Source organism: Typopeltis vanoorti, chromosome 1, assembly GCF_054136105.1.
Source record: "Typopeltis vanoorti isolate ZY-2024b chromosome 1, IOZ_Tvanoo_1.0, whole genome shotgun sequence".
NCBI lineage: Eukaryota > Metazoa > Arthropoda > Arachnida > Uropygi > Thelyphonidae > Typopeltis > Typopeltis vanoorti.
Window position 1 is genome coordinate 179,270,773 of NC_143549.1, and position 22,627 is coordinate 179,293,399.

General features: G+C 36.6%; 1 protein-coding gene across 5 annotated transcripts in view; it reads right to left on the reverse strand.

Annotated features, from left to right (window-relative positions):
* The window catches only part of LOC150110675 (ecotropic viral integration site 5 ortholog-like), a 283,516-nt gene that overhangs the window by 207,725 nt on the left and 53,164 nt on the right, over nucleotides 1–22,627 (reverse strand). For 3 of the 5 annotated variants that reach the window (XM_090400284.1, XM_090400257.1, XM_090400248.1), the window contains exon 2: nucleotides 17,316–17,543. In XM_090400284.1, the coding sequence (XP_090256410.1) occupies nucleotides 17,316–17,543 (228 nt within the window). Of the gene's footprint in view, nucleotides 1–17,315; nucleotides 17,544–19,877; nucleotides 19,989–22,627 lie in introns of those variants that run through there. The other 2 variants (XM_090400275.1, XM_090400267.1) reach the window with 2 other exon arrangements.

Consider the following 22,627-nt stretch of genomic DNA (forward strand, 5'->3'; position numbering starts at 1 on the left):
CAGATGCCTTACATCCTTCAGATCCTGGATTGACTTACACTTGTGGCCTTTTCTGGCATAAACAAATCACAGACTCCAATAAGTTCAGTTTCGTTACTCTCCTGCACAACATCAAATAAATTCCAAACATACTAGACCTTAAAATACGGTTTCCACATTTGGAGTGGTACCTCTCTATCCAGAAATATGCAATGCGTCAATTAACAGATCCCTTCTCTCAGACTCAATGCAACCATTTTCGAAGACGTTCTATTCTTGCTGTATGCTTTTTGTAGGTATTTTTCATGGTTGCTGCTCAACCGACCTACCCACCATCATTCCATCCGCTTTTCTCTATCATGTAAAAACACAAACAGCTGTTGTTGGACATCCTTATACAGTTTAGCTCCAAACTTATCAAACCAACTTCTTATCTCTTCTTCCCTTCCATCTATCTCGGTGTTTTTGGAAACAGACTTCCTCGCATTGTTTTTCCAGAGGGCTTCGACCTCAAGCTAGTCAAAGAAACAACTTTTCTTCACATGCCCACACAGAGCACCAATATGCTACAGGGTTTTGTAATTCTCGTGTACGGAATTATATTAAAAATTAGCCCTCCCACGGTACTAAGTGTACGATATTTTCTTCTTTATGTAAGTTTTAACCTTCACGATACCATTTCATATGCCCTCCAAAATATAGAGGCCATAAACGACATCATCGCCACAATAATAAAATAAAATCATGCCAACAACGTCTATTATGACAAATATATTGTTGTAATCACTATGTTGCTAGGCAACATCTCATACTGTTAGGTTGCTACGTTAACAAAAACATCAATAAAATTTATATTACGAGCTGCTCTTTCCAAGGTGAATCCATTATCACCATTTATTAAACAGCCCTATCAGTTTTTTTTTTTTTTTTTTTTATTTATGTTGCTTTTCATTTCTAAACTAAGGCAGTTTTCATTAAAAACTCGAATCTACTGTCATGTGATCGCGCCATGCATAATTGCAGTTCTAAGAAAATCGTTTCTCTTCTGTTCTTTGAATGTAGGATGGAGATAACTGCGAAGGGAAAAGGCATATTTATTCGTCTACTAGATTAACGTCACTTGGTTACTCTCATAGAGAAGCTATGGATTCTAATTTAACTTAAAAAATGTTACAGTGAAATGTTTAAAGTTAAGTAACAATCTTACTGACAACAGGCGTTTCGTAATGCTCGGTAGTTTCTTATCTTAACTGAAGCCACTGTTAGTGTGTGTGTCAGAGATCAGTTTCAAAAGTGTGTGTGCACACGTGGTTGTAATTTACGTAACGACGAAACCTTGCTGAAAGGAGATGAAAGTGGGGGAATGAAGTACACTTGCTCATAAATATTAACTGCAGCTGTTCATAGCTTAAAGAATAGTAATTATTTTCTAGGACCGACTTCGTACTGAAGTATCTGAAAAACAGTTTTCCAGATGAAGCAAATCACATTTATACATCGATCGCCAAATGAAGTCTAATTTCATCTTATTCTACATTCGTTTTTCAACGATTTATTTTCATACTAGAATCTATTGTTCTTATTTTAGAAACAATATTTAAAACTAAGGTAAGGAAAACATTTTAAGAAAATGTAAACCTATATTTGAATGTGTGCTTCTATACTAGAAAAATGCTGATTACAGACTGAGTTTAAGTGCTATAAGCGTGAATGCATTAAAGTCTGATAAAATGACGGGAAAAATTGAATAGCTGGCTTTTTAAAGCTATTATAGTGACTGTGTAATTTAGTTAAATCGAAATGAAGGAGGCTATTCTGATTTTTTTAATAAGACGTAATTATAAATCCAGGATCTGAACTCGAGCTGAGAATTGCCATGAAAGCTTTTTAATATCTCAGTGCAAGATGGAATAGAATGTGGAGTGGATATAATTGCCAAGCCAAAGCAAAATATGTCATTACGTTTCACGATGACGATGAGTGTGACTCGAAATAAACGTCTTTAGATTAGCACTCTCTCTCTCTCAGACATCATGCTCTTCAGACTAGCGAGAGAAGAAATAAATGTGCTTTAACTTCCTGGAAGGAAAATAAACTAACTGATGACAATAATACTTTCTCTTTCTCCTCAACATTCCCTGCTACCACTAAAACTGGTGACTGAAAAATGAAACGCGAGGAAATGAAGTCTAACCGCAAAGTGTACACAGATGCAAAACTTGTGACGTCATAAAAAGTTTCTGTAAAATCTGAGTACTGGCCATCTCGCGACACAAAGCAACTCTGTCCAACCCGGAAAAAACAAAGACGCCATTCCCATAGCACTGGAACGTTTATTAGGGTTCCTTAAAACAAACTACACACCATTAAGTTAGGAGAACTTGAAAAAAAATCTGGAAGCTTTAATTGTGTAGGAATGTTATTTAGATTACGTGTTGAGATAACAGTTCACTTATGAAAGCGCACTTTGGATGAGCATACCGCTATTGGGCCATTATTACGGTCTACTAGTGAGGGATTGATGATAATGGGGAACTTGTGTTCCCATGAATACATCTAAAGAAAATTCATCTTGAATACCACTGATTATGAAATTTCTTAACTTTTTTTTTTATTTTAACGCTCACATTTTGAAGACTACACCATATACTGCATTTTTTTTTTTTTTTTTTAAGGAAAAATGTTTCACGAAGCCAAATCCTGCAAGATGCGAAGGGTATCGTATTTATGTTCCGTTTTTGTCCGAAAATTGACGGGCAAGTTCAGACATGTGATATCTCACGAACATTTCTAACTAAATTGCTGACTTCTTCCACAGTTTGGCCATTTCTCAAGGTTGCCGGCGAGATAATAAAAAAGAAGCAGATAATTTTCAATAGTTTTCGTTCTTTAAATCAAAGAACCCACTTAGACTTCAGGCATCCCGCAGAAAGATCTCCATATAGTGTTTAGAGTAAACTATATGATTTTACTAGTGTTTTACCGATTTTAAAACATTTAATACAAAGACTTCTTAGCTAAATCTGTATAGACATGTCTTGCACTAAAGTGAGCGTACAATTGCCATCTAATTCGGGATACTTTTGGCCCACAGAATAATGAAGGATTTGAGAAAAACTGTGACAGTCTTAATATTTTAATCAGTATTGGTTGATGAAAAGTAACTTATTTCGATTTGTGCAATATAATAAGTATTAGAAGCACCTAAAAGAGCACATTCAGTGAAGAAACAAAGCATTTTTGCGTATATTAATAAGACAGCTCGAAAAACTTTTCTGAAAAGTGAGATGACTTCATCCTATTCCACTTCACAAATAATATATAATCAACCTAAATGCACGAAATTCGTTAAATATATATTACTTCATCCGGCAGTTAGCCTTATGTACGTATCAGATAGCTGTAGATCTTGAATACAAATCTCAGTTCGCATCATTCTTTTCGCTTTCTGTTCGTGAAACGAACAGAAAGCGAAACAGTTCTAAGGTCCACTTTATCCGAAATTAGTTCTTATGAATGACATAAGAAGGGATATCTTATTACTATTCCAGTTCATTCTCCAATAATTTCATAAGAATGTGAAGACTGGTATACTCGTGCTGCGTAAGCAAAAAAGTTCACTGCTGAATCAGACAAAATGATCTCATTTTATCGCCGCTAATCTTGTTTAGGGACACTTAAATGACGAAACAATGCCAAGCTGAATATCGATCCTTGACTAGTTCCGGAACTCGCACTCCTAAAAAAAAAAAAAGAGAAAAGATTGAAAGCTATCTTTGCATAGAAATTCCTTTAGATGTGTATTCTTGTAGTAATAATATATGCTTCGTGTTAATGATTTTCTTTCGTCAAATAGGCACTGGAAACAGAAAATCATTAAGAAATAAGGGGAGGGAGAGAACTTCCCCAACCACGTGATACTTCGTGGGTGAACGCGTGTCTTGTTTCCCCTGCAGCATGACCTCGGGAAAGAGGCAGGGAACTAACGCTACGCAGAACGATGAGTTGAACAACAGGCAGCCCAGCGAACATAATGCATGTAATGCACGATACATTACGGCAGTAACAAAAGGTGACGTATCTGTTTTGGAGAGAAGGAACACGTTGGCATTCGACGATCATTGCCTCCCCTCCCCCACCCCGCCGCCATTTTTCGAAGAGACAAATTCTGACACTGAACTAGGAAGTCGGGGGATAGAAATGGTGTCCTGCTAGCTCACCTTGAAAAGCGGCCAACTAATTCGAACCCATGGATATCCCACCCCACTTGTCCTCAATAGCAGACAGTAGAGCCCTATAAAGAACCAGGTATATCAAGAAAAAAATCCTCCGTGGGATTAAAAATGTGTGGTAGACACATGGGGAGAAGATATGACCTAATTATACCACCTGAAAATGGTGCAGCGGAAAGACATTTGGCGTAAAGAAGCCACGACTCTTAGAATTTACTTGCAAAATGCAATTACTGCTTCTAAAAAGCAATTACTACACAATATTAAATTCGTTAATAAATCTGCACTAAAATTGAGAGTCGAATCCGATGCAATTACAAAATATGTTTGATTCACTTTGATGAACTTCAAAGATGCGGATATTTATCTATCGAGTAGTGCCACAGATTAAAACAGTGGTTCCCAACCTTTAAAACCCATTTCTATAAATTGTACCCCTTGTTTTTAAAATAGCTGTTTTTAAATACTGACATTTATTGTTCCATAACTAAAGTTTTGCATTTTGTTTACTTTACTTATTTTTCCTCCATTACTGATTATTTTTCGTGTATCCCTGAACGGCCCAGCACATACCGCCCAGTTGGGCTAAAGTGTTTCTCCCAGCGTTTTTTGGATCATGCCCCACCTCAACGCCTCAAAGATTTTGATGCCCTTCCTTTAGCATAATAGTCAGCCGAGTTCTGGAAATGCATAATATAAATATGTACTTTAAATAAAAAAGGAACATGGGTAAAACTGTTTTTAATTTGACTTTCTTCAATGAATATAAATTTTATATTACACTTTGTATGTTATAAAACATAAATCGAACTGAACTCGGAAAATAAAATCCAAATTAATGCGATCCTTGAGCTTGATGTCTGTTGCAAAGAGTTTTTATTTGAGGTACTGATTTAGTCATTTTCAATCTTAAATCCCTATGGTTTGTGATATCCAGATGATTTCTTTTTTTCAGTAGCAAGTCATTTAAAGTCACATTCAACTAAATATGACGACGGGAAGGACAACAATATTTTTTTTATTTGCAAAACAAGTTGAATTTCGGTATTTCGTTTCTGTCTCGTCAGAAAGCCATGCCATTGTTCCTTTTATGTTGAATAAAGTTCTAATAGACTCATCATTTTGCTTTTCTGGAAGTTCTTCTTGATACTGTATTTATGTTGACTGCTGTACTAGTGATGTCAGTTTTTTTCTCGGAAAGTCAGGGTTGCGACATCGACAATTTATCGCCGACAATAGCGAGTTTTTTGAGTATATGATGAGGTGACGAATGCGACATCATTAATTTCCCCCCAAAATATTCAAATCCCCCCCCCCCCGTGTGGCGTACGCCCCACGTTGGGAAGCGCTGCTCTAAAGGATTATTAAACAGGTGAACAACTGTTGTGATAGTAAATTCAACTAGGTGATACGATAATCTGAGTATGTTATATAGAAGACTACATTCCAATCTTTATTATCTTCATACAGAATTAGTATCTCGTTTAAATTGAAGCAAATGTCGTATACAAGCACAATCCGAGCATGACATCTTCATTTAAATGCTCGCCTAAGCTGCAAATGAAGTTCCTGAAATGTGGCCAAGGATGGTTGCCGTTTCGTGTAGTGATAATACTCAGAGCGTGCAAGAAATTAAAAAAAAAAAAAGCCTGGCGATATTTATTACGTTGCTTCCAGTTTCTTACGTTGACACGGACACCGCGTCTCCAAAAAAGAAACGATCGAATTTATTATGCAAAAATGCGAATCTAAATGGAATTGAAAACAGTGATTTTATCTGCAAACTTGAGGTTAGAAGAAGTGCCATCCGTGTTTATTAGCCGTCTTCACAGAGTAAATGTCAACAGTCACCTAGTATTCGTGTGCTGAGACCTGTTCTATCAAGCTGACCTGGATATCTTTTTAAGAGGTGTTTTGAGGCTGTCGAGCTCATTATCGGAATTTAAAAAACGCACGATTAAGTTCAGCGAAGTGAGAAACGTGCTCACTGCAACAAAACATAGCACCCGCCCTTGTGACCTATGCACTATAACGACCTCATTGTTAGAAATAGCGTTCATTGCATAAACACACATTTGGCCACACTGCAATAGAGATTTGGAAGCCATTTATACGGGAGGGAAAAAAAAAGCCGTTTATCCTCACTTTAAGTTCAACTGTTAAGCACTAACACTTAAATATTAGCTGTATATTCTACTTAAAAGCCTTCCTGGAAGAACCACTGGGGAAAGACTCTTTCATCTAGTATATAAAAAGGTACTTTACTGGGTTTTTTTTTTTTTTTTTTAGGACTGATATACGATATTTATTTGATGCGAGTTTTAACTTGTCTCCATGTTAATTTTGCAGAAATAAAATAGCTCAAGCTTATTGCGAGGTGTCACAAGACAATAAGTATTTTTTTATAGCCTAAAGTAGGCTAAAAAAATCATAGACCTTCAATGAGTTGACACTGTTCATTAACGTATCATTCGGCACAATCAGCACGTAATCACATGCAGAAGGGGAGAAAAATAGTTCACGTTGTATTCGTTTTTAATGCAGTAGACAACTTAACGCGGCATTCTCAAACGAATTCTGTGAATACGCATTAATCAACCAAAAACATGCCGATACTCAAAATATAAAATATAGGGCACGTGCAACCGCTTGTTTGTAAACATTCTAATGTATTTCAGTTGATTTTACGCAACATTAAAACACAAATTAGTATAACATCTTACAAAATGCTTATTACAGCAAAACCTGGTGACATAATATATTTTTCGAACAAAAAAACTAAAAAAAAAAAAAAAAAAAGTGTTCTATGATTAATCCAAACTCATCAACTAGATACTGAACTGGAATAGCAGAATAAATTCTAATTTGGAGTTGGAAAATATTTGCATATATCGTTCAGTTAGAGAATTTAGTGAATCATTGCTCTCATCGGGAATAGGTTCATATTCCCGAATTCTGACCCTCATAACTTCAGTATGCTGCCATATATTCATATTTATTCCGAATGATATTATGAGGGTCAGAATTCGGGAATATGAACCTATTTAAAGTAATCGTGCATTTCGTTAAAACTCTGAAAATTAATACGAGTCCACTTTTGGCCATTAATTTACAGTAGCCACCAAATGGGATTTAGGTGTTGCCATTCCTTCTTATATATGTTCATTAATGTTCATCAACAGTTGAAGGTTCCAGTCCATCCCAAAGAGGTTCTATGGAAAACAAATGTCAAGATTGAGAAATTTCATCTAGAGCCAATTTAAAAAATAACAAATGAAACAAATAAAAAAAAGTATTTTTTCTTTCTAGGTGTTCGAAAACTTGACTGACCTTGAACATACTGCCAGAGTAGTTCTGTAGTTAGTTAAGCGTCTTCGTTTGTTAGACGTAGGTATGAGGAACTTTTAAAATTATATACGACGGAATTGAATTTATGAAAATGTTTTATTATTTTTCTTCGATGTACAAATTAACTTCGCATTGCTGAAAATTCATTATTCAATTTTTTGAATCATAATTACTTCTAATGCGAAGTTATTACGACAAAAAAAAAAAAAAAAAGAAAAAAAGCGCTGTTTCTTGAAAATGCGATTTACTGGCTTAACACAAAGCATCTACCATTGTGTTACTGGCTTAACACAATGGTAGATGCTTAGCGAGGACAACACAACATTTGTCCTTCTGTTGCCTGGATTAGATTCGACAAAAAAAAAAATTATATGAGTTATTCATCAACTGAAGATTTTTTTCATCTTGAAAAAGATGAAAAAAGAATATTAAGTGCGATCACAAAAGGCTGTCATACAAGAAACTTGCTTTAAAAAAAAAAAGTACGTAATCATTTATGCATAGCGAATCGATACCAGTTAATCCACTGTACTTTTACCTGAAGCGGCAAAACATTCCATTTACTGTAGGGAACTTTCATAAAACTTCAATAAAATAGTTTTTCTCCTTTACTGTTGTGTAAGCTTTTGGATGATACCGTCCTCACTGTCGTAGGGATAATAACCGTTCTTCCACAAATTCTGTTCAAAAATTTCGCATTACAGATTTTGATACTTAAAAAGTTATGCTCAGAAGAGAACACTGCATACGAATATTGTATCCTTGCCAGATAATGTCACCGTCTGCTGTATACCAATTATGGTATTGAAAGTCGACGTCCGTTTATTGTTGCAAACGGTGAAATACTCGAGCAACGAACTTCATGAATTATTCGATAAAGTGAAACCAACGCCTAAACTATCCTTGCATGGTTCACTGGTGCAGAAACTTTAAACAGAGAGTAAGTTCCATTCTCATATATTGGTTCCGAGTTTTTATCAAAGTTAAATGCATATAAGTTAAAAGAAAAAGGGCAATTTAGGAAAGAAACAGAAAAATGTGTCATTAGTAAAACTTTTTTTTTTAATGCTCAGAGCTATAAAACTCTGCAGCTCAGAGTTACAAGAGTACAATACAGAAATAGTACTTCGGTTATATTCAAATTTTTGATAGTGAAACTAAAATTTAAACTTTTTTTCATCATCAAATTCCTGCCATGTACCCTCAAGGGGTGCACAGGATATGATAGCACTACATGAAAAATTTACATCATTACTAACTTCCTATCTACAATTTTCCTCCAAATCAGTCTGTTACCTTTCAAGACTCCAACATTATCAGATCTTATATTTCTATCGTCTAAGACACTTTTTACTGTATTAATCCACGTATATCTTAGTCTTGCTCTAATTCCTGCCAACCTGGCAAAGAAAACTTGTTTTGCTAATCTTTCCTCGACCATTCTGTTTAAGTGACCATACCACCTGAGATTAGCTCTGCTAACACATTCCTGGATGGTGACAATGTCAAGTTCTTTCCTAATATCCTCGTTTTCAATATGATATTACCATTGATGCCATCTCTTCACGCCTCTAATCTTTCTCAGGACTCGCATATCTGCGATCTCTAGTCTTTGGTCAAGTGTTTTACTTCTGATCCAGCACTCAGATCCATAAGTTAAAACTGGTTTGAACACTGTCTTGTATACAGCTAATTTAGTGTTCCGACTAATTTCTCTTTTATTCCATATGAATTTATTCAATTGACTTCCCACCATACCAGCTTTGCTGATTCTGTTGTCTATTTCGATATTTAATTTACCATCTTCAGTAAAAATCGTGCATAAGTAGCTGAAATGTTTCACTTGTTCCACAGGTTCTCCGTTCACAATGCAGTTGACATTTCCAACGATTTTATCTATTTTCATTGTCTTTGTCCTGTTATTGCTGACCTTCATACCATATCTATTACAACAGTTATTCAATTTAGTCAGAGAATTTTGCAGACTTGTAGCAGATTTATTTAGAAGTATAACATCATCCGCATAAAGCAGAGCCGACATTTTTTTTTGTCCAAAAAAAGCTAAACTTTTTTTGCCCTATTAAAATCAGAAAATTTTCAATTCTGTATTTTAATACTGTTGCACGTTTAATAATTTAAGTACAAATTTAGCAGGTGTAACCTATGTCGCTCTTCAATGAACACACACACACAAAAAAAAAAAAAGAGAGTCCAGCTATCAAGACATTTTTTTTTTAGACAATACTAACTGCAGAGAAAACATCGAACAATCTCTAGCAAATTGCTGCATTTCACAAGATAGCATTTTATCAAGATCACTGACACATCTGGCATACTTCGGTTATGAAAGCTTTGAACTGCTTCGGTGCCCTACTTGAGATATTTAAGCAAGCGAACCACACTAATATTAAGTGCCAGTCTTACAAAGCGCATTAGAAGAAGAAAAAATAATAAATCCATGTCTTAATCATGGTACTAAGTCATAATTTCCACCTCGTTCTCATTTAAACTTGTACTCGCCGCCGAGCGGTTCCTTTCTTGCTTTCGTTTCTTCGCACCCTGTTTGTCTACGCTACAGTGGACAATCTGGAGCGAACGTTCATCATCCGAAACTGTTTGAGCGAGAAGTTTGTTAAGCAAACACTTTACCTCGTGGAAGCTGACAGATGTGTTTTGTTTTTCATTCATTTTACACTCAAATGCTAATAATAACCCAATGTCGCACATACGAAGGACTGTTCTATTAACAAATTCTATACGGGACAGGGAAGCATTTCAAAAATATCGACAGAAAGAGGAACGAAAAAAAAATCACTTTAATATAAAGTTCAAAACCAGTTTCTAAAAAATTTAAATTAAAAATAATTAAAAAAAAAAAAGATGCCGTACATAATGCCGTGATATTTTTAAAAACAAGGGCGTACAGAAATTTCATTTGGACTAAATTTTGCACACTGGTTAAGAGAATGCAGTCGCATGGGCCAAAATTTAACGCACGTTTTGATACCCTGATCTAAAGAAAGAAAATCCACGTACACTGCTGACACAGTCGAAGGGTAATGTAAAGTGAAATATGTAGGTTCTCGATCTGGTGTCCATAAATTATAAGGCTGGTTAGTAATATTTACTAAATATAATTCGGTATGTAAATATGGAATTAATATTAAATACCCATCATTTTTAAATAGATTAAACAAAAAGTTTCAAATTTTAGCAGAGTTTGAGCATAAACCTTCCGATAGGAGTTGTCTTGGCTTTCACTACTTAAGACACGGACTCTGCCCAGGATCACGTATATTCGCCTTTTATTAATGCATGGGCTGCCTTAGTAGTATTGAACAGAAGGATTTTTGCTTTCTTAGGTTTCTTTCTGGTCTGATGAGACTCTACAGTTCAAAACAACCATCAGACCAATGAAACCTAATTAATGCACTAATAAAATATGAGTGAACAGACTACAGATAATCATCATCATGCTTGTCAAGGATTTAGGCCTAGAGTGGCCTGTTAGGGCCTTAGAAGTCATCATTGAATCTCTTAAGAGATTGTCTTGGTTTTCCTCATGGTTTGTAATTTAAGGCTTGTTTCGGTGATCTTTCTGTTTTCATTCTTTCAACGTGTTTCGGGGGAACCCTGTAACATCTAGAGAGCGCTTTCCCTGGGTGACTGATAGGGGAGCCCGCCAGATATGGTGGGGGTGGTCCGAATATATCGACTAAAGACTCGTGGACTAACAGGGCCATAAGGGGCAATTATCTTGATTGTAAAGGCAAGTGGCACTCCCATGGTCCATTAGCTGGATCTATCCTCTTCTTCCACTTTGAGGAAGATCCACTCACTTTAATCTTTCATATAAAGGCCTTATCAGCCAACTCTTATTTTATGACCCTTATGCTATTAGAGTAATCGAGGGCTATGGGGTCTCTTCATTTTTGGCCTATATCTATGTCCCCTGTATAATCTACTCTTTCCCCTTCAGTATACCTTATTCCTCCTATGTGTTTAAATTTGGAAGAAGGATAGTTCAGAAGCCTTAAGCCCTACCACTGGACTATCCATTGCTAGGCTAGTCACCTGACATGGAAAACATTAATCTATTTTTAAGCCAACAGAGAAAGATAATCGAAATGAATCTATGGAAAACTACAGTCAATCAGTGTCTTAATTAGTAGTGCAAACCAAGGCAAACTTATGCTGAAGGGTTATTCTCAAACTCTGGTAAAAGTCGAAATGTTTCATCTATTTGGTTTTAAAATAACAGTATTTAATATCCTCAATTTTACCAGTCTTGTCAAATTGAAGCCTTCTGTGCTCTATATCGTGGTATAATTCAGACCAGTAGGGCACTATAATCAACCTTCGCTTGTCGAGTCATTTTAAACAGCTTCACACCAACATCGTGATGTCAGTATGGTCTTTTTTGAAGAATTCAAACTTAAGTAAACATAAAAATAAATAATGGTTAACTTAAGCGAAATGATTTATTTAATATAAAATTTTCGCCCAGGTATCAAAAGGGTGAAAAAAAACGTAGCGTAAAGTTTTATCTATGTGAAAATTAACTATGAATGGCATTATATTCAATTTTATCGCCATCCTGAATGAATCGTATTCAATCGTGATGCTGACAATAGAATGTGCGATAGGAATAGGTACTTTCTGGTAGGTAGCCATTCTAGTAAAAAAAAAAAAAAAGCGTCACATTAAGTTGTGGAAAATACAGAAATCAAGAATTATTCCAGAGATAAATACAATCCCTAAACAGATTTTGTAACTTTACATATTTCTATTGGATTTGCACGGAGGAATGATATTACAGCACCTCACTGCGCAAGTCTTAAAGTACACTAAATCAAGTGAAGAGTAATAAGCTTGTTATTCAAATGTAATAAGCTTCTTAAATCAAATTAAATCAAATGTAATAAGCTTCTTACTCACTCTCTCAAAGAATATTTGCGTAAATTGGTACATATAAGCATCTCTTTGAAAGAATACACGAACAGGAGAGTAAGCTGCATTTCCGACTTAATTTATGCTCCCCCACACCTTATCTCTCATTCGTGATGTGTCGGATTTTTGGCTGAATCCATTCAGTGCAATCAGTACAGTAGGCTAATGTATGGATGGACTGTGGGGCATAAAATTGCCATCAGCAACACAGTGCGTTAACAGGCTTGAATATTTTATAAAGGGCAAAAGAGTATATGCCAGAAATGCCAGACCGATTCTGTTCCAGATCATGGTGTGCGCTATGATGTTGAATAATAAGATCTAATTAAGTCCAATCCTTCGACCTTGATTGTCCTTTTCGTAGTGCACGTGGTCGACCATAACTGCAATATAATCAATTCAGTTCATTTCAAGCGAAACAATGTCATACGTGCATGGAATACCCTCTTTCTTTTAATGTTTCGATATTAATTACGAGGCCTTTGAACACATGGCAGCTAATCGATAAAGTGTAAACAGTTCAGATGTTGAATAATATCGATCTTTTTAGTCCAAAGCAGTCACTTTCACTATTATGCAAAACACATCCCATTGCACATATCACGAAAACAGACGTTCGAAGTAAACAAACAAAAATTAAACCACCAAGATATGGAGTTTTAGCTTTATACTTCAACAGCGCCACTGAGGAGGGGAAAAAATTAATAAACAGATTTGAGTAAAGAAAATGGAGGCACATTTAAAAAAAAAAATGCGAAAAAGTCTGATGATTTCTAAGCTATTATTGATTGCTTATATACACTGAGTGTCCCTAGGCATCTAGGGACACTCAGTGTATATAATTATAATGCGGTTAATGAGGTTCGTAACTGCATGTAGATGTAATAAAAATCCAAATACATCTTCGTATACACGTCAAAAATGGGTTGGTTGGGTTTACATGGAGGAGGCAGTCCAGAAATAGTTTTCGGGTTATTCCCTTGATTAGTTATTTAGGCATCTTTATTTCAGTTCCTAACCCCCCCCCCCCCAAATCACACACACGCAAGATTAAGTTTTTGATATTCTACCCCGCTAATTCCTAGCTAGGCAATCCCCATTGTAACATCATGCGGAGATCAGTTTTTTTGGGCACTTGTAGATCTTAAGATGTTTGACGTTTGACCACTGCAAGATTTGAGCACGGCTAGGTGGGATGGGATGTAGATGATTTGAGAAGAGCGTTTATGGATATGAAGAGAACGAGTGAAATAACAGAGCATTGGAGAAAACTTGTATTAGTCGGCAAATCTGCAGAAAACATCCTGCGGCATTACGCTCAGTGAATGACTTGAGGGAAAACTGGAAATCCGATTACAAAGTTAGGGCGATCATAAAATGGCAGTTTGCCGAGAAGACCTCGATGGCAAATCCAATCAAATTCATTGGAAATGTCAAATGCAACAATATTCTGGATACGCGCTATGGAAAGATTTCTACACACGATTCTATAGCACGCATCCAGAGGTAGGTAATGTAAGTGAGATCCGCTGTAGACCTTGACTGGCGAAACCCATATTGGTCAGAAATTAGTTAATAGTTATCCGGGTGGCGAAGTTGACGACCGTCTCCATTATTTTATATAACAATGGAGTGAAAGCAATAGATATAATTTGATGGTAGACAACTTATTTTGGAACTGGCTGTATATGGGCTTGCTTCCATGCTGTAGATGGATGTCAGATGAAGATAATATAGCGTAGAGATGATAAACAACTGATGCTGATTCATGAGTACATCTCTTGAGCTCAAATGGTAGGATGCCATCAGGACTAGAAGCCTTTCTGGCATCCAGGTTGTTCAAGATTCTTCCGAATTAATATTCGGAAGAATTCTGAAGTGAGGGAAGAGGCGGGATTGTGTATATATATATATATATATATATATATATATATATATATATATTATTATCTATCTACCCTATATATGTAAAATGATAAGCTTTTTATGGGACGTTTTTTGAAACGTTTTGAAACTCAGGAGTTACATTGAGTGTCGAGTCCTCAGAATTCAAGGAGAACCGGTCAGTTCTCCTTGAATTCTGATGACCAGTCGGGAACTCGGGGCATTGGGCGCCGTAGGCGCCAGAGCCCCCCTTTTAAAGACTCGACACTCAGGGGCTACTCTGAGTGTCGAGTCTTCAAAATTCGAGTCATCAGAATTCAAGGAGAACCGGCCTACTAGTCCGGAACACGGGGGGGAGGTTGGGCGCCGTGGACCCCCTAGTACTAATATATACTTCTAAATGTGTCGTTCTATAAATCACAATTTACAAATCAGTTATATAGTTCTTTTACTCTATGGTTATCCAAGATTTCCGATTATCAGGAGACATTTCTCATCGATCCCGGATAATAGGGAGATCCACTGTATATTAAATTCCGTTTTATTAGCAAATTACATTGATTACATATAAATTAAAAATTTCTTGCTTTCAGTATTGTAGCCAGTTCATTCATATTCTCACCCTCAAAAAAAAAAAAAAAAAAAAAAAATGGATGAAACGAGTCAGCAATATTAAAGAAGGTTGTTGTTCGTCTTCAAAACCAGAAATGCTATTATCAACTGATATGCTGACTGCTGCTTTATGAACAAGGGCTCGTTACAATTTCATAATATTTGTACGATATTCTGTGTTACAATTGTGGCTTAAGGCACTAAAGAAAATCACAAAACCTAATGCTTTTAAATTCTGAGAATCAATGTTGATCCTATATTTGTAATTATATAAAGAAAGCAGAGCTATTTTCTCACAAAACTTAGCATTTTTAGAACAAAAATCAAGCACTATAGCTGCTTACTATACGCAGGCATTAATCGACATCGGCACCTCATGGGGCTACTATACTAATAGGACCCCCCCCCCCCCCATCGGCATAGAACCGTTAGGATTTTGAGTTTTGTCATTTATGCATACGTGGTTATAGCAATATCACAAGAGTCTTAGAACATACACATCCTAGGATATAGAACGGTAGTCTCGTAAAAATACCAACTGAAACTGAGCTACTATGCACTATATATATATTGTTAGGACTTCATTGGCTTCTTGTCACCGAATTCCAAATCATGGTAACAAGTTCAGTCTTATTTATTTAAGCATAATAAAAATCAGCACAATGATTACTTTAGAAAATAAATAAAATAAGCGCTGTAATCGGGTCAATTTCATTTAATAGAAGCAATTTGTATTGTTTTCTTTTATAATCCTTTCCTAATATACACGGAGGAGAAATAAAAAGTGGTAACTAGATAACTTCCGGAGATTCTTTTCCAGAAATGGATTATTGCATTAAATTAGCAGCAAAGAAATTATATGATGATTCCATTTACGTCGGTAATAAATTACTAGTACATGTTAAGATACTCTGTAACCTTAACGGAAAAAAATCAAAAATGAAATAAATATAGTCATGTGGAAAATGCTGACATGTCAGATCCACTAACTGGGATATCCCGCTATGATGAGCTACGAATCTCCATACATACTGTATATTCTGCAGCTATGCACACGTGCTGTAATCCAGCAACGTTTGAAGCGGAATAACAAACTACAGTAATCCCTCGATTAATGCGTAATTTTTTTTCGATACCCAAATTCGATTAGTGCGCCTATATACATCTTAAAAATAAATGTTACAAATTTTAAAAATTTTCTAACTATTTTAAAAAATCATTCGTCAGAATGAAATAATTTAGTTACCGATTTTTTTTTTTTTTAAACATTTTACAAAGTTAATTTTAATGGCATACTACACTATTTCCATGTACACTATGCTCCAAATTTTTACCGCCAAAATTTATTTACCGCCCACAGATTCGAGACCCTTCGACACTTCTGCGCATGTCACAAAAAGGAGAATCCATTCCGATAATAGGGTAATCAATCCGTCTTCTGGGATGAGTTGTTCATTATTACACATCGGAAAATTAACTTCTCTTTTATGATTATTGTAATTTTTAAAGTGGTAACTATTTTGCTTGTATAACAGTTGAGAAATGTTATCTATAAAGCACGTGATTTCGTACGTCCTTCATTTCTTTCTCCCTTTCAATGATAACGTTCAAGACTTAAATCTCATTCTGAAGAATTGAGTGATTTCGACCTGCTAAATTTAGATGCATAGCGGGAAGATCCCGAAGAATATGAAGATAGTTTAACCACTAATAGTCAGCCAAAAGAAATTTCATAGAAACAATTGGAAAATATTTTTCGTACAATCGAAATTTTTAAGCAGCAATGCTTAGAGGCTAACCATGAAGAGAGAAGCAGTAAAATTTGCAGAAGAGGCAATAGGGCCATACCGTCGGTTGTATGAAAAAAATAAACAAAATGCACGCCAAACTACGTTAGCTCAATTCTTTGTTAAGAAGTAGAATAATAAATTTATATTCTGAATATGTTTTATTGTCTTTCAGCTTCATGGTTTTCCTTTAACGACATACCCTAATTCTTTTATTTAAAAAAAGTAAGGGTCAAAAAAAGAAATCTAAGGAACGAATTATACATTTTCCCATAGGTTATTATATTCGATTAGTGCGTTTTCGATTAATGCGCCTGTTTTAAAGAACGCATTAGGCGCACTAATCGAGGGATTGCTGTATTTGCTTCTGGTTCAACTTACACCTACGCCCTCTGACAAGTTTGGGGTACATTCGCAATATTTTATACGCGCACATAAAAATATGCACAGCATTTCAACGAGAATAAAATTAAAGACTAGAAGATAGAGTGTGCTACAGGAAAATGTGGAAAGAGGCACTTACTTGTTCTGTTTCTCTAAACGGGCAAGAAGTTCAATCTCTTCCTTGCTGCAGTTGTCAGGGAGACTGTCCGCAGAATACTCTCCACTATCACAGCTGTCGGCACATTTCGAAGGACTGCCCGGCGGCGAGTCGGTGGCCATATCTCCGATTACGGAGTCGGTGGTGCTGGAATTGCTGCGTCTCTCACGGCCATCAGAGTCGGAGGATGAAGTGCAGTCGTGGTCCCTGCTAAAAGAAAACAGTTAATGAATAGAACCACCCACACTAAAAAAAAAAAAAAAAAAAAATTGTTAAAACTACTAAGAGATAGTTAAAATGCAACATATACAGAATCTCCTTCTAACACTGATAATCTGAAATGTTTCCACTAGACTAATTTCCTCTTCTTCTCAAATTAACATACTGAATTCATAAGGATGATGCGAGATGTGAAGGGAATCGACACAAACAAACTAGTGTAGTATAGTACAGACGCATTTTTACTTTACCAGCAATGGTTGAAATGTTTAGGTATTTCGTTATTTATTTACTTAGCATATAATAATGCAACTTCCATGAGGTCCATACAAGTACGACCCCATCGTATGAAACCAATATAATGCCATTAGTTCTAATGCGATCTGTAAATCGCGTGTATTCTCTGGCCGATTTGTCCGTTTCGAGTATTAAAAAAAATTTTCCATCTCCGTATGAGACTGACTAACTCGCCTTTAACTGAAAATCCCTTATGAAGATTCCATCTTTCCAAAGGGCAATATCGTTAATGAGCGAGTTATGTAGGCTCAAGAATTCCTTTAAGTACGATCAGCTGGTGTCACCCTCTTCATGTGAAAGATGGGAATTAACACCATCCTCACAGGCCTAGTACTGCAACCGACTTTTTTTCTTTTCTTTTTTTTTTTTTTTTTTTTTGAAGTGAATACGTCTTTAAATTCAGAACAATACTAGGGGGTACGGGACGAAAAGTTGAGTGTAACGAAATCATTCGATAAAGTTTGGCTTAATAATTTCTAAAGTATTAAAGATAGTCAAACCAAACTGATATCATTCAATAGCTGAGAGAATAAAGATTAGTCAGTAACCTTCAGATAACGCGCCGCGCGTGGCAGTGGGGGCTCCGCCATTTTGTGTACGATCCGCCGCGCCTCGGAAACTTCCACTCAGTATAACTTCGCACTCTGTCGTGGTACTACGCTCCTTTTAGTGTCAATCAACAGCTCTCGTTGAGATCTATCGATTTAACGCATAATTCTTAAATTTCAATACAGTGTTGGTGAAGAAAATGTGGATTGAAGTTGAAAAATTTTAGAAATTTCACAATGTCTGCCTATACTCGCCGGAAAGCCAGCCAGAAATATGCCGAACGCATACGGCGGGAAAGAACAGCTCGTCAAGTTTCCAATAATATCCCAATGTCTGGGTCGGAACGAATAAAGAAATATCGAGAGCGAAAGAAGTTTGAAGCGGCGCAGCGCGCGGCTGACGGCACCAGCACTTCGGCGGCGGCGCACGAACCCATGGATGTAAATGAGGTAAGCGACTATGCCACCGCTTCGGAAGATGGAATGAATGAAATGGATGTGGATTTCGGAAGATCGGCGAGCCCATTTGTGCCGTAACGATTCACAAATCGCAAGGTCGTCTTTCAGTACGACAAGTCTCAACAAAATCAACTGGTGTACGTTGCATTGAGCAGAGTCACTTCTATCGACAGGCTGTATTTGACTAACGAGAGAGACGATTATAAATTTTATCACGGTTACAGAAATTCAGCACCCACTGTCAGGGAGATACGCGACGAATACGAGAGAATTAAGAAACGCCACTTGCCGACGCTGGTTAAGCGAGTTGACAGTTTCTGTGGTCGACAATCGTCGACTGCTGCGATCACAGAGGAGGTCCAGATATTAAACGTAGATGATCATGACAACGGCAAAAACTTGCAGCGAGGAGTCTTACTTGTCTCGGCGATCAACGCACACAGTTTGGTGGAGCACGCCGAAGATATCGAAACTGAGTCCATTATAAACAGATCTGACTACTTGGTCATCAGTGAAACCTGGATGGATGATGCCACATCTATATCTGATTTCGAACTTAAAGCATGTATACAGCCACAGAAAGGCGACGCAATCAACCGACAACTTCGCCGTCATTGTCCAAACGTACCGCCGGTGGAGTCGGCATACGCCATAAGGATCTCGTATACAGGAACTTCAACGGCTTCGCCGATTGTCAATGTATCGTTACCATTGATGTCAGTCGTAAGCTTAGAGTCGAAGAACCATCAGTAAGAGATATATTCTTGGACGACGTAACGATCAACGGTGTATCTAAATTTGACCTCGGAGCTGTGTACATTCACCCGAACGGTTCATCGTCAGCGATAGAATGTTGTATCTATCGAGCCCTGCTGCAATATTCGAAAAGCATAAAGAAAATAATCCCCAGTATCGAGCCAGACCTGCATACGCCCACATCATCACCGGTGAATTCAATGTCGATGTGTTACAAAACCAATCACTGCAGCACTTTATGGAATGCGAGTTTAATCTCACTTACGTTCGGACCACGGCGACCACGCTAGGTAACACTTGTATTGATTTGACTTTCGCCAGAAACTTGGATGTATCTTGTCTACCGTTCGTATCTTACTTCTCTTACCATAGACCTATGATAAAAAAAAAAAAAAAATTATAATCGATTATTAAACTTGTTTTCATTTATTTACACTTCCCAACACATAATCTGCTGGCGTGATGTATTCACGTAAAACCCCTCCGGCAGTGCCCCGACACAGCCACTCCCGTTTTGTTTTTGGCAAAAATATTTCCTTTGTATTTATACTAGTCGAATCTAAATTCTGTTATAACATTCAACAACAAAAATAGGTTGGTGCGATATATAGCCAGTCTGGTTGTCCGATTGAATGGCACCCGCTCTCCAACCAACAAGCTCTGAGTTCGAATCCTACCATGGGGGCATGGATGTTTGTTTGTGTTATTATTTTTTATAGAAAGAATCTGCAGACAGTTCACGAATCTGAACTCTTCTCTTTAGTCAAATATTCTTTTAATAAAATAAATAATAAATTGCTTTCTCGACTTTTTCAAATATGTGTGATAATTTCAAGTGAGAATTCTTAAAAAATACTGACAGGTTTGAAAAAGCTCTGGCATTAAGCAGAAAAAGAGCTGGAATAGTTATTACGTATTACCTCTTTGTAATGACCCACTATCACATTTTGAATGTAAATATAGACGAAGCATGCTGGCCTGCAAACTAGTAGATGAGATGGACTGCTGGTAGATGCTTTAAATCAGCAGTCCATCTCATCTACTTTGCAGAAAGCCAAAGAATTGGATGATCACATCCGACTCTCTCATCATGAAATTCTCACAGAAACTGGTGGGTAGCCGAGAGTATACGGTGACTTGGGGGTTGAGGGGAGGGATGAAGTTGAAAGATCCCGCGACCCACCACCAATACTTTTTAGGGACTGGAGTGTAGAGCAAGGTGTGGTAGTTACAGCGTACCACATCCCCATCTTGAGTGAATAAAAGGTCTCACATGTGCCACTGAAAGCAAGTGTGCAGAGTTTATATATATATATTGAAAAATGAAACCATGCCTCGGAGAAGTAAAGGAGTTCAATATCCGGGGCCGTCCTTCGCTTTTCCAATTCAAAATTGCGAGATCCTTTTGAAAGTCTAGTGATAATAACTGATGCATGACATGCACTTCATAAGGAAATGTTTAATTTCTTCATAGCTGCTTGCGACATTTCACCAGCTGGGAGCGTCGAATTTCTATAGTGGCTTGTCGACTAATTACACACAATTTTCGAATTTATTTTACTGACGTTTAACGTCACTCGAATCGTCAGAAATAATACTGCTGTTTATATATATAACGCAGTTTACCGACATCAGAACTCCTGAAGATTAAATTTTTCATTTTCACATTTATTCACGACAGTAATTAGCACGAAAGTTAAATGTTTGCGTATGATATGCGATACTGCGCACGCGACACTGTCAACAGGTAGTGACACTCCACCCAAGTCATAACGAATATTACTCTCAATTCCTACGCTCCCAGTTCTTTCCTACCGTCATTAATATTTTCAAGGAATTCTTTAATAATTTATACTGGTAGAGGAAATTCATGAATTCATTTACATGCTCACGTATTCATTTACTTGAATTTACTCACGTACACATATTCATTTACAGCAAAAGCCATGCATACAAAGTATTTTATTATAACAAGAGCACTAGTATATGTCTTGGATGCATGAATTTTGATGAAATTTGGTGGAGATTTACTCCTATATAGGTAACAGTTCAGGATTAGATTAAATTTAAATTATACTGCGGTACTACCTCAAGTCGACAAGACTATAAAAATGCGTCAAGAGAAAATTTTCAGCTTGGAATAATAGTCATGCTAATTTGGAATTTTTTTCAGCTTTTTTTAAAAATAAAACAGACTAATTAATTTGCATATATTTAAATAAGATTCCGAATGACTGAAATTTGCGCCCTATAGACTCCTGCGTTAATAACAGCTGTCGAAATAAGATGGACGAGCAATATTTATTTAAACTCAGATTACGTGTCAGTGATAAAAATATTTAAAGAAACGTTTCATATTTTCAACCCTAAACTACCCCTTTCCACGATTTCTCCTTTCAAACGGATTTAAATTAGCTCTAGCTAAATTGTTCCCAGATGACAACGTGGCGTTCAAAACCTTTTTTCCACATAATAAAATTCCTAAATTGCGATTCTAGATCTCCCCCCCCCCCCCCATTATTCACTTACTTTCCCTTTCGAGAGATGAAAAACTGCTGTTATCACCTTGATCTAATGTGGTTCACAGATGTTGAACTATAAATAGAGTACAGAAAGTTTTTGCAACACAAACACTGAAATTAACTGACCTACTAAAAACTTCTCGTAAGAGCCACTTCACATGCTAAGGATACAGTTTCAAGAACTGCATTTCCAGTCAGGAAGCATGCCCTCTCGACCTCAACAGCAACATGCGGCGATTGTAAGTTAACCGACGTAAGTCAAGATACTACAAATTGATCTCTAGAACATTTTTGGAGATGGATTTCTTTTATTAATTCAAAGAAGTTTCCTTTTTTATTCAGAAGAATCGCCACATGTAGACGGGTCACAATGAATCTATGAACAATCACAATCATTAATATTCACTCACCTTACGATTCAATGTCAGCTGATTCGTTATGAAGAATTATCTTCTCTTCAAAAACCGATCTCTGCTTATGATTTAGAATACAA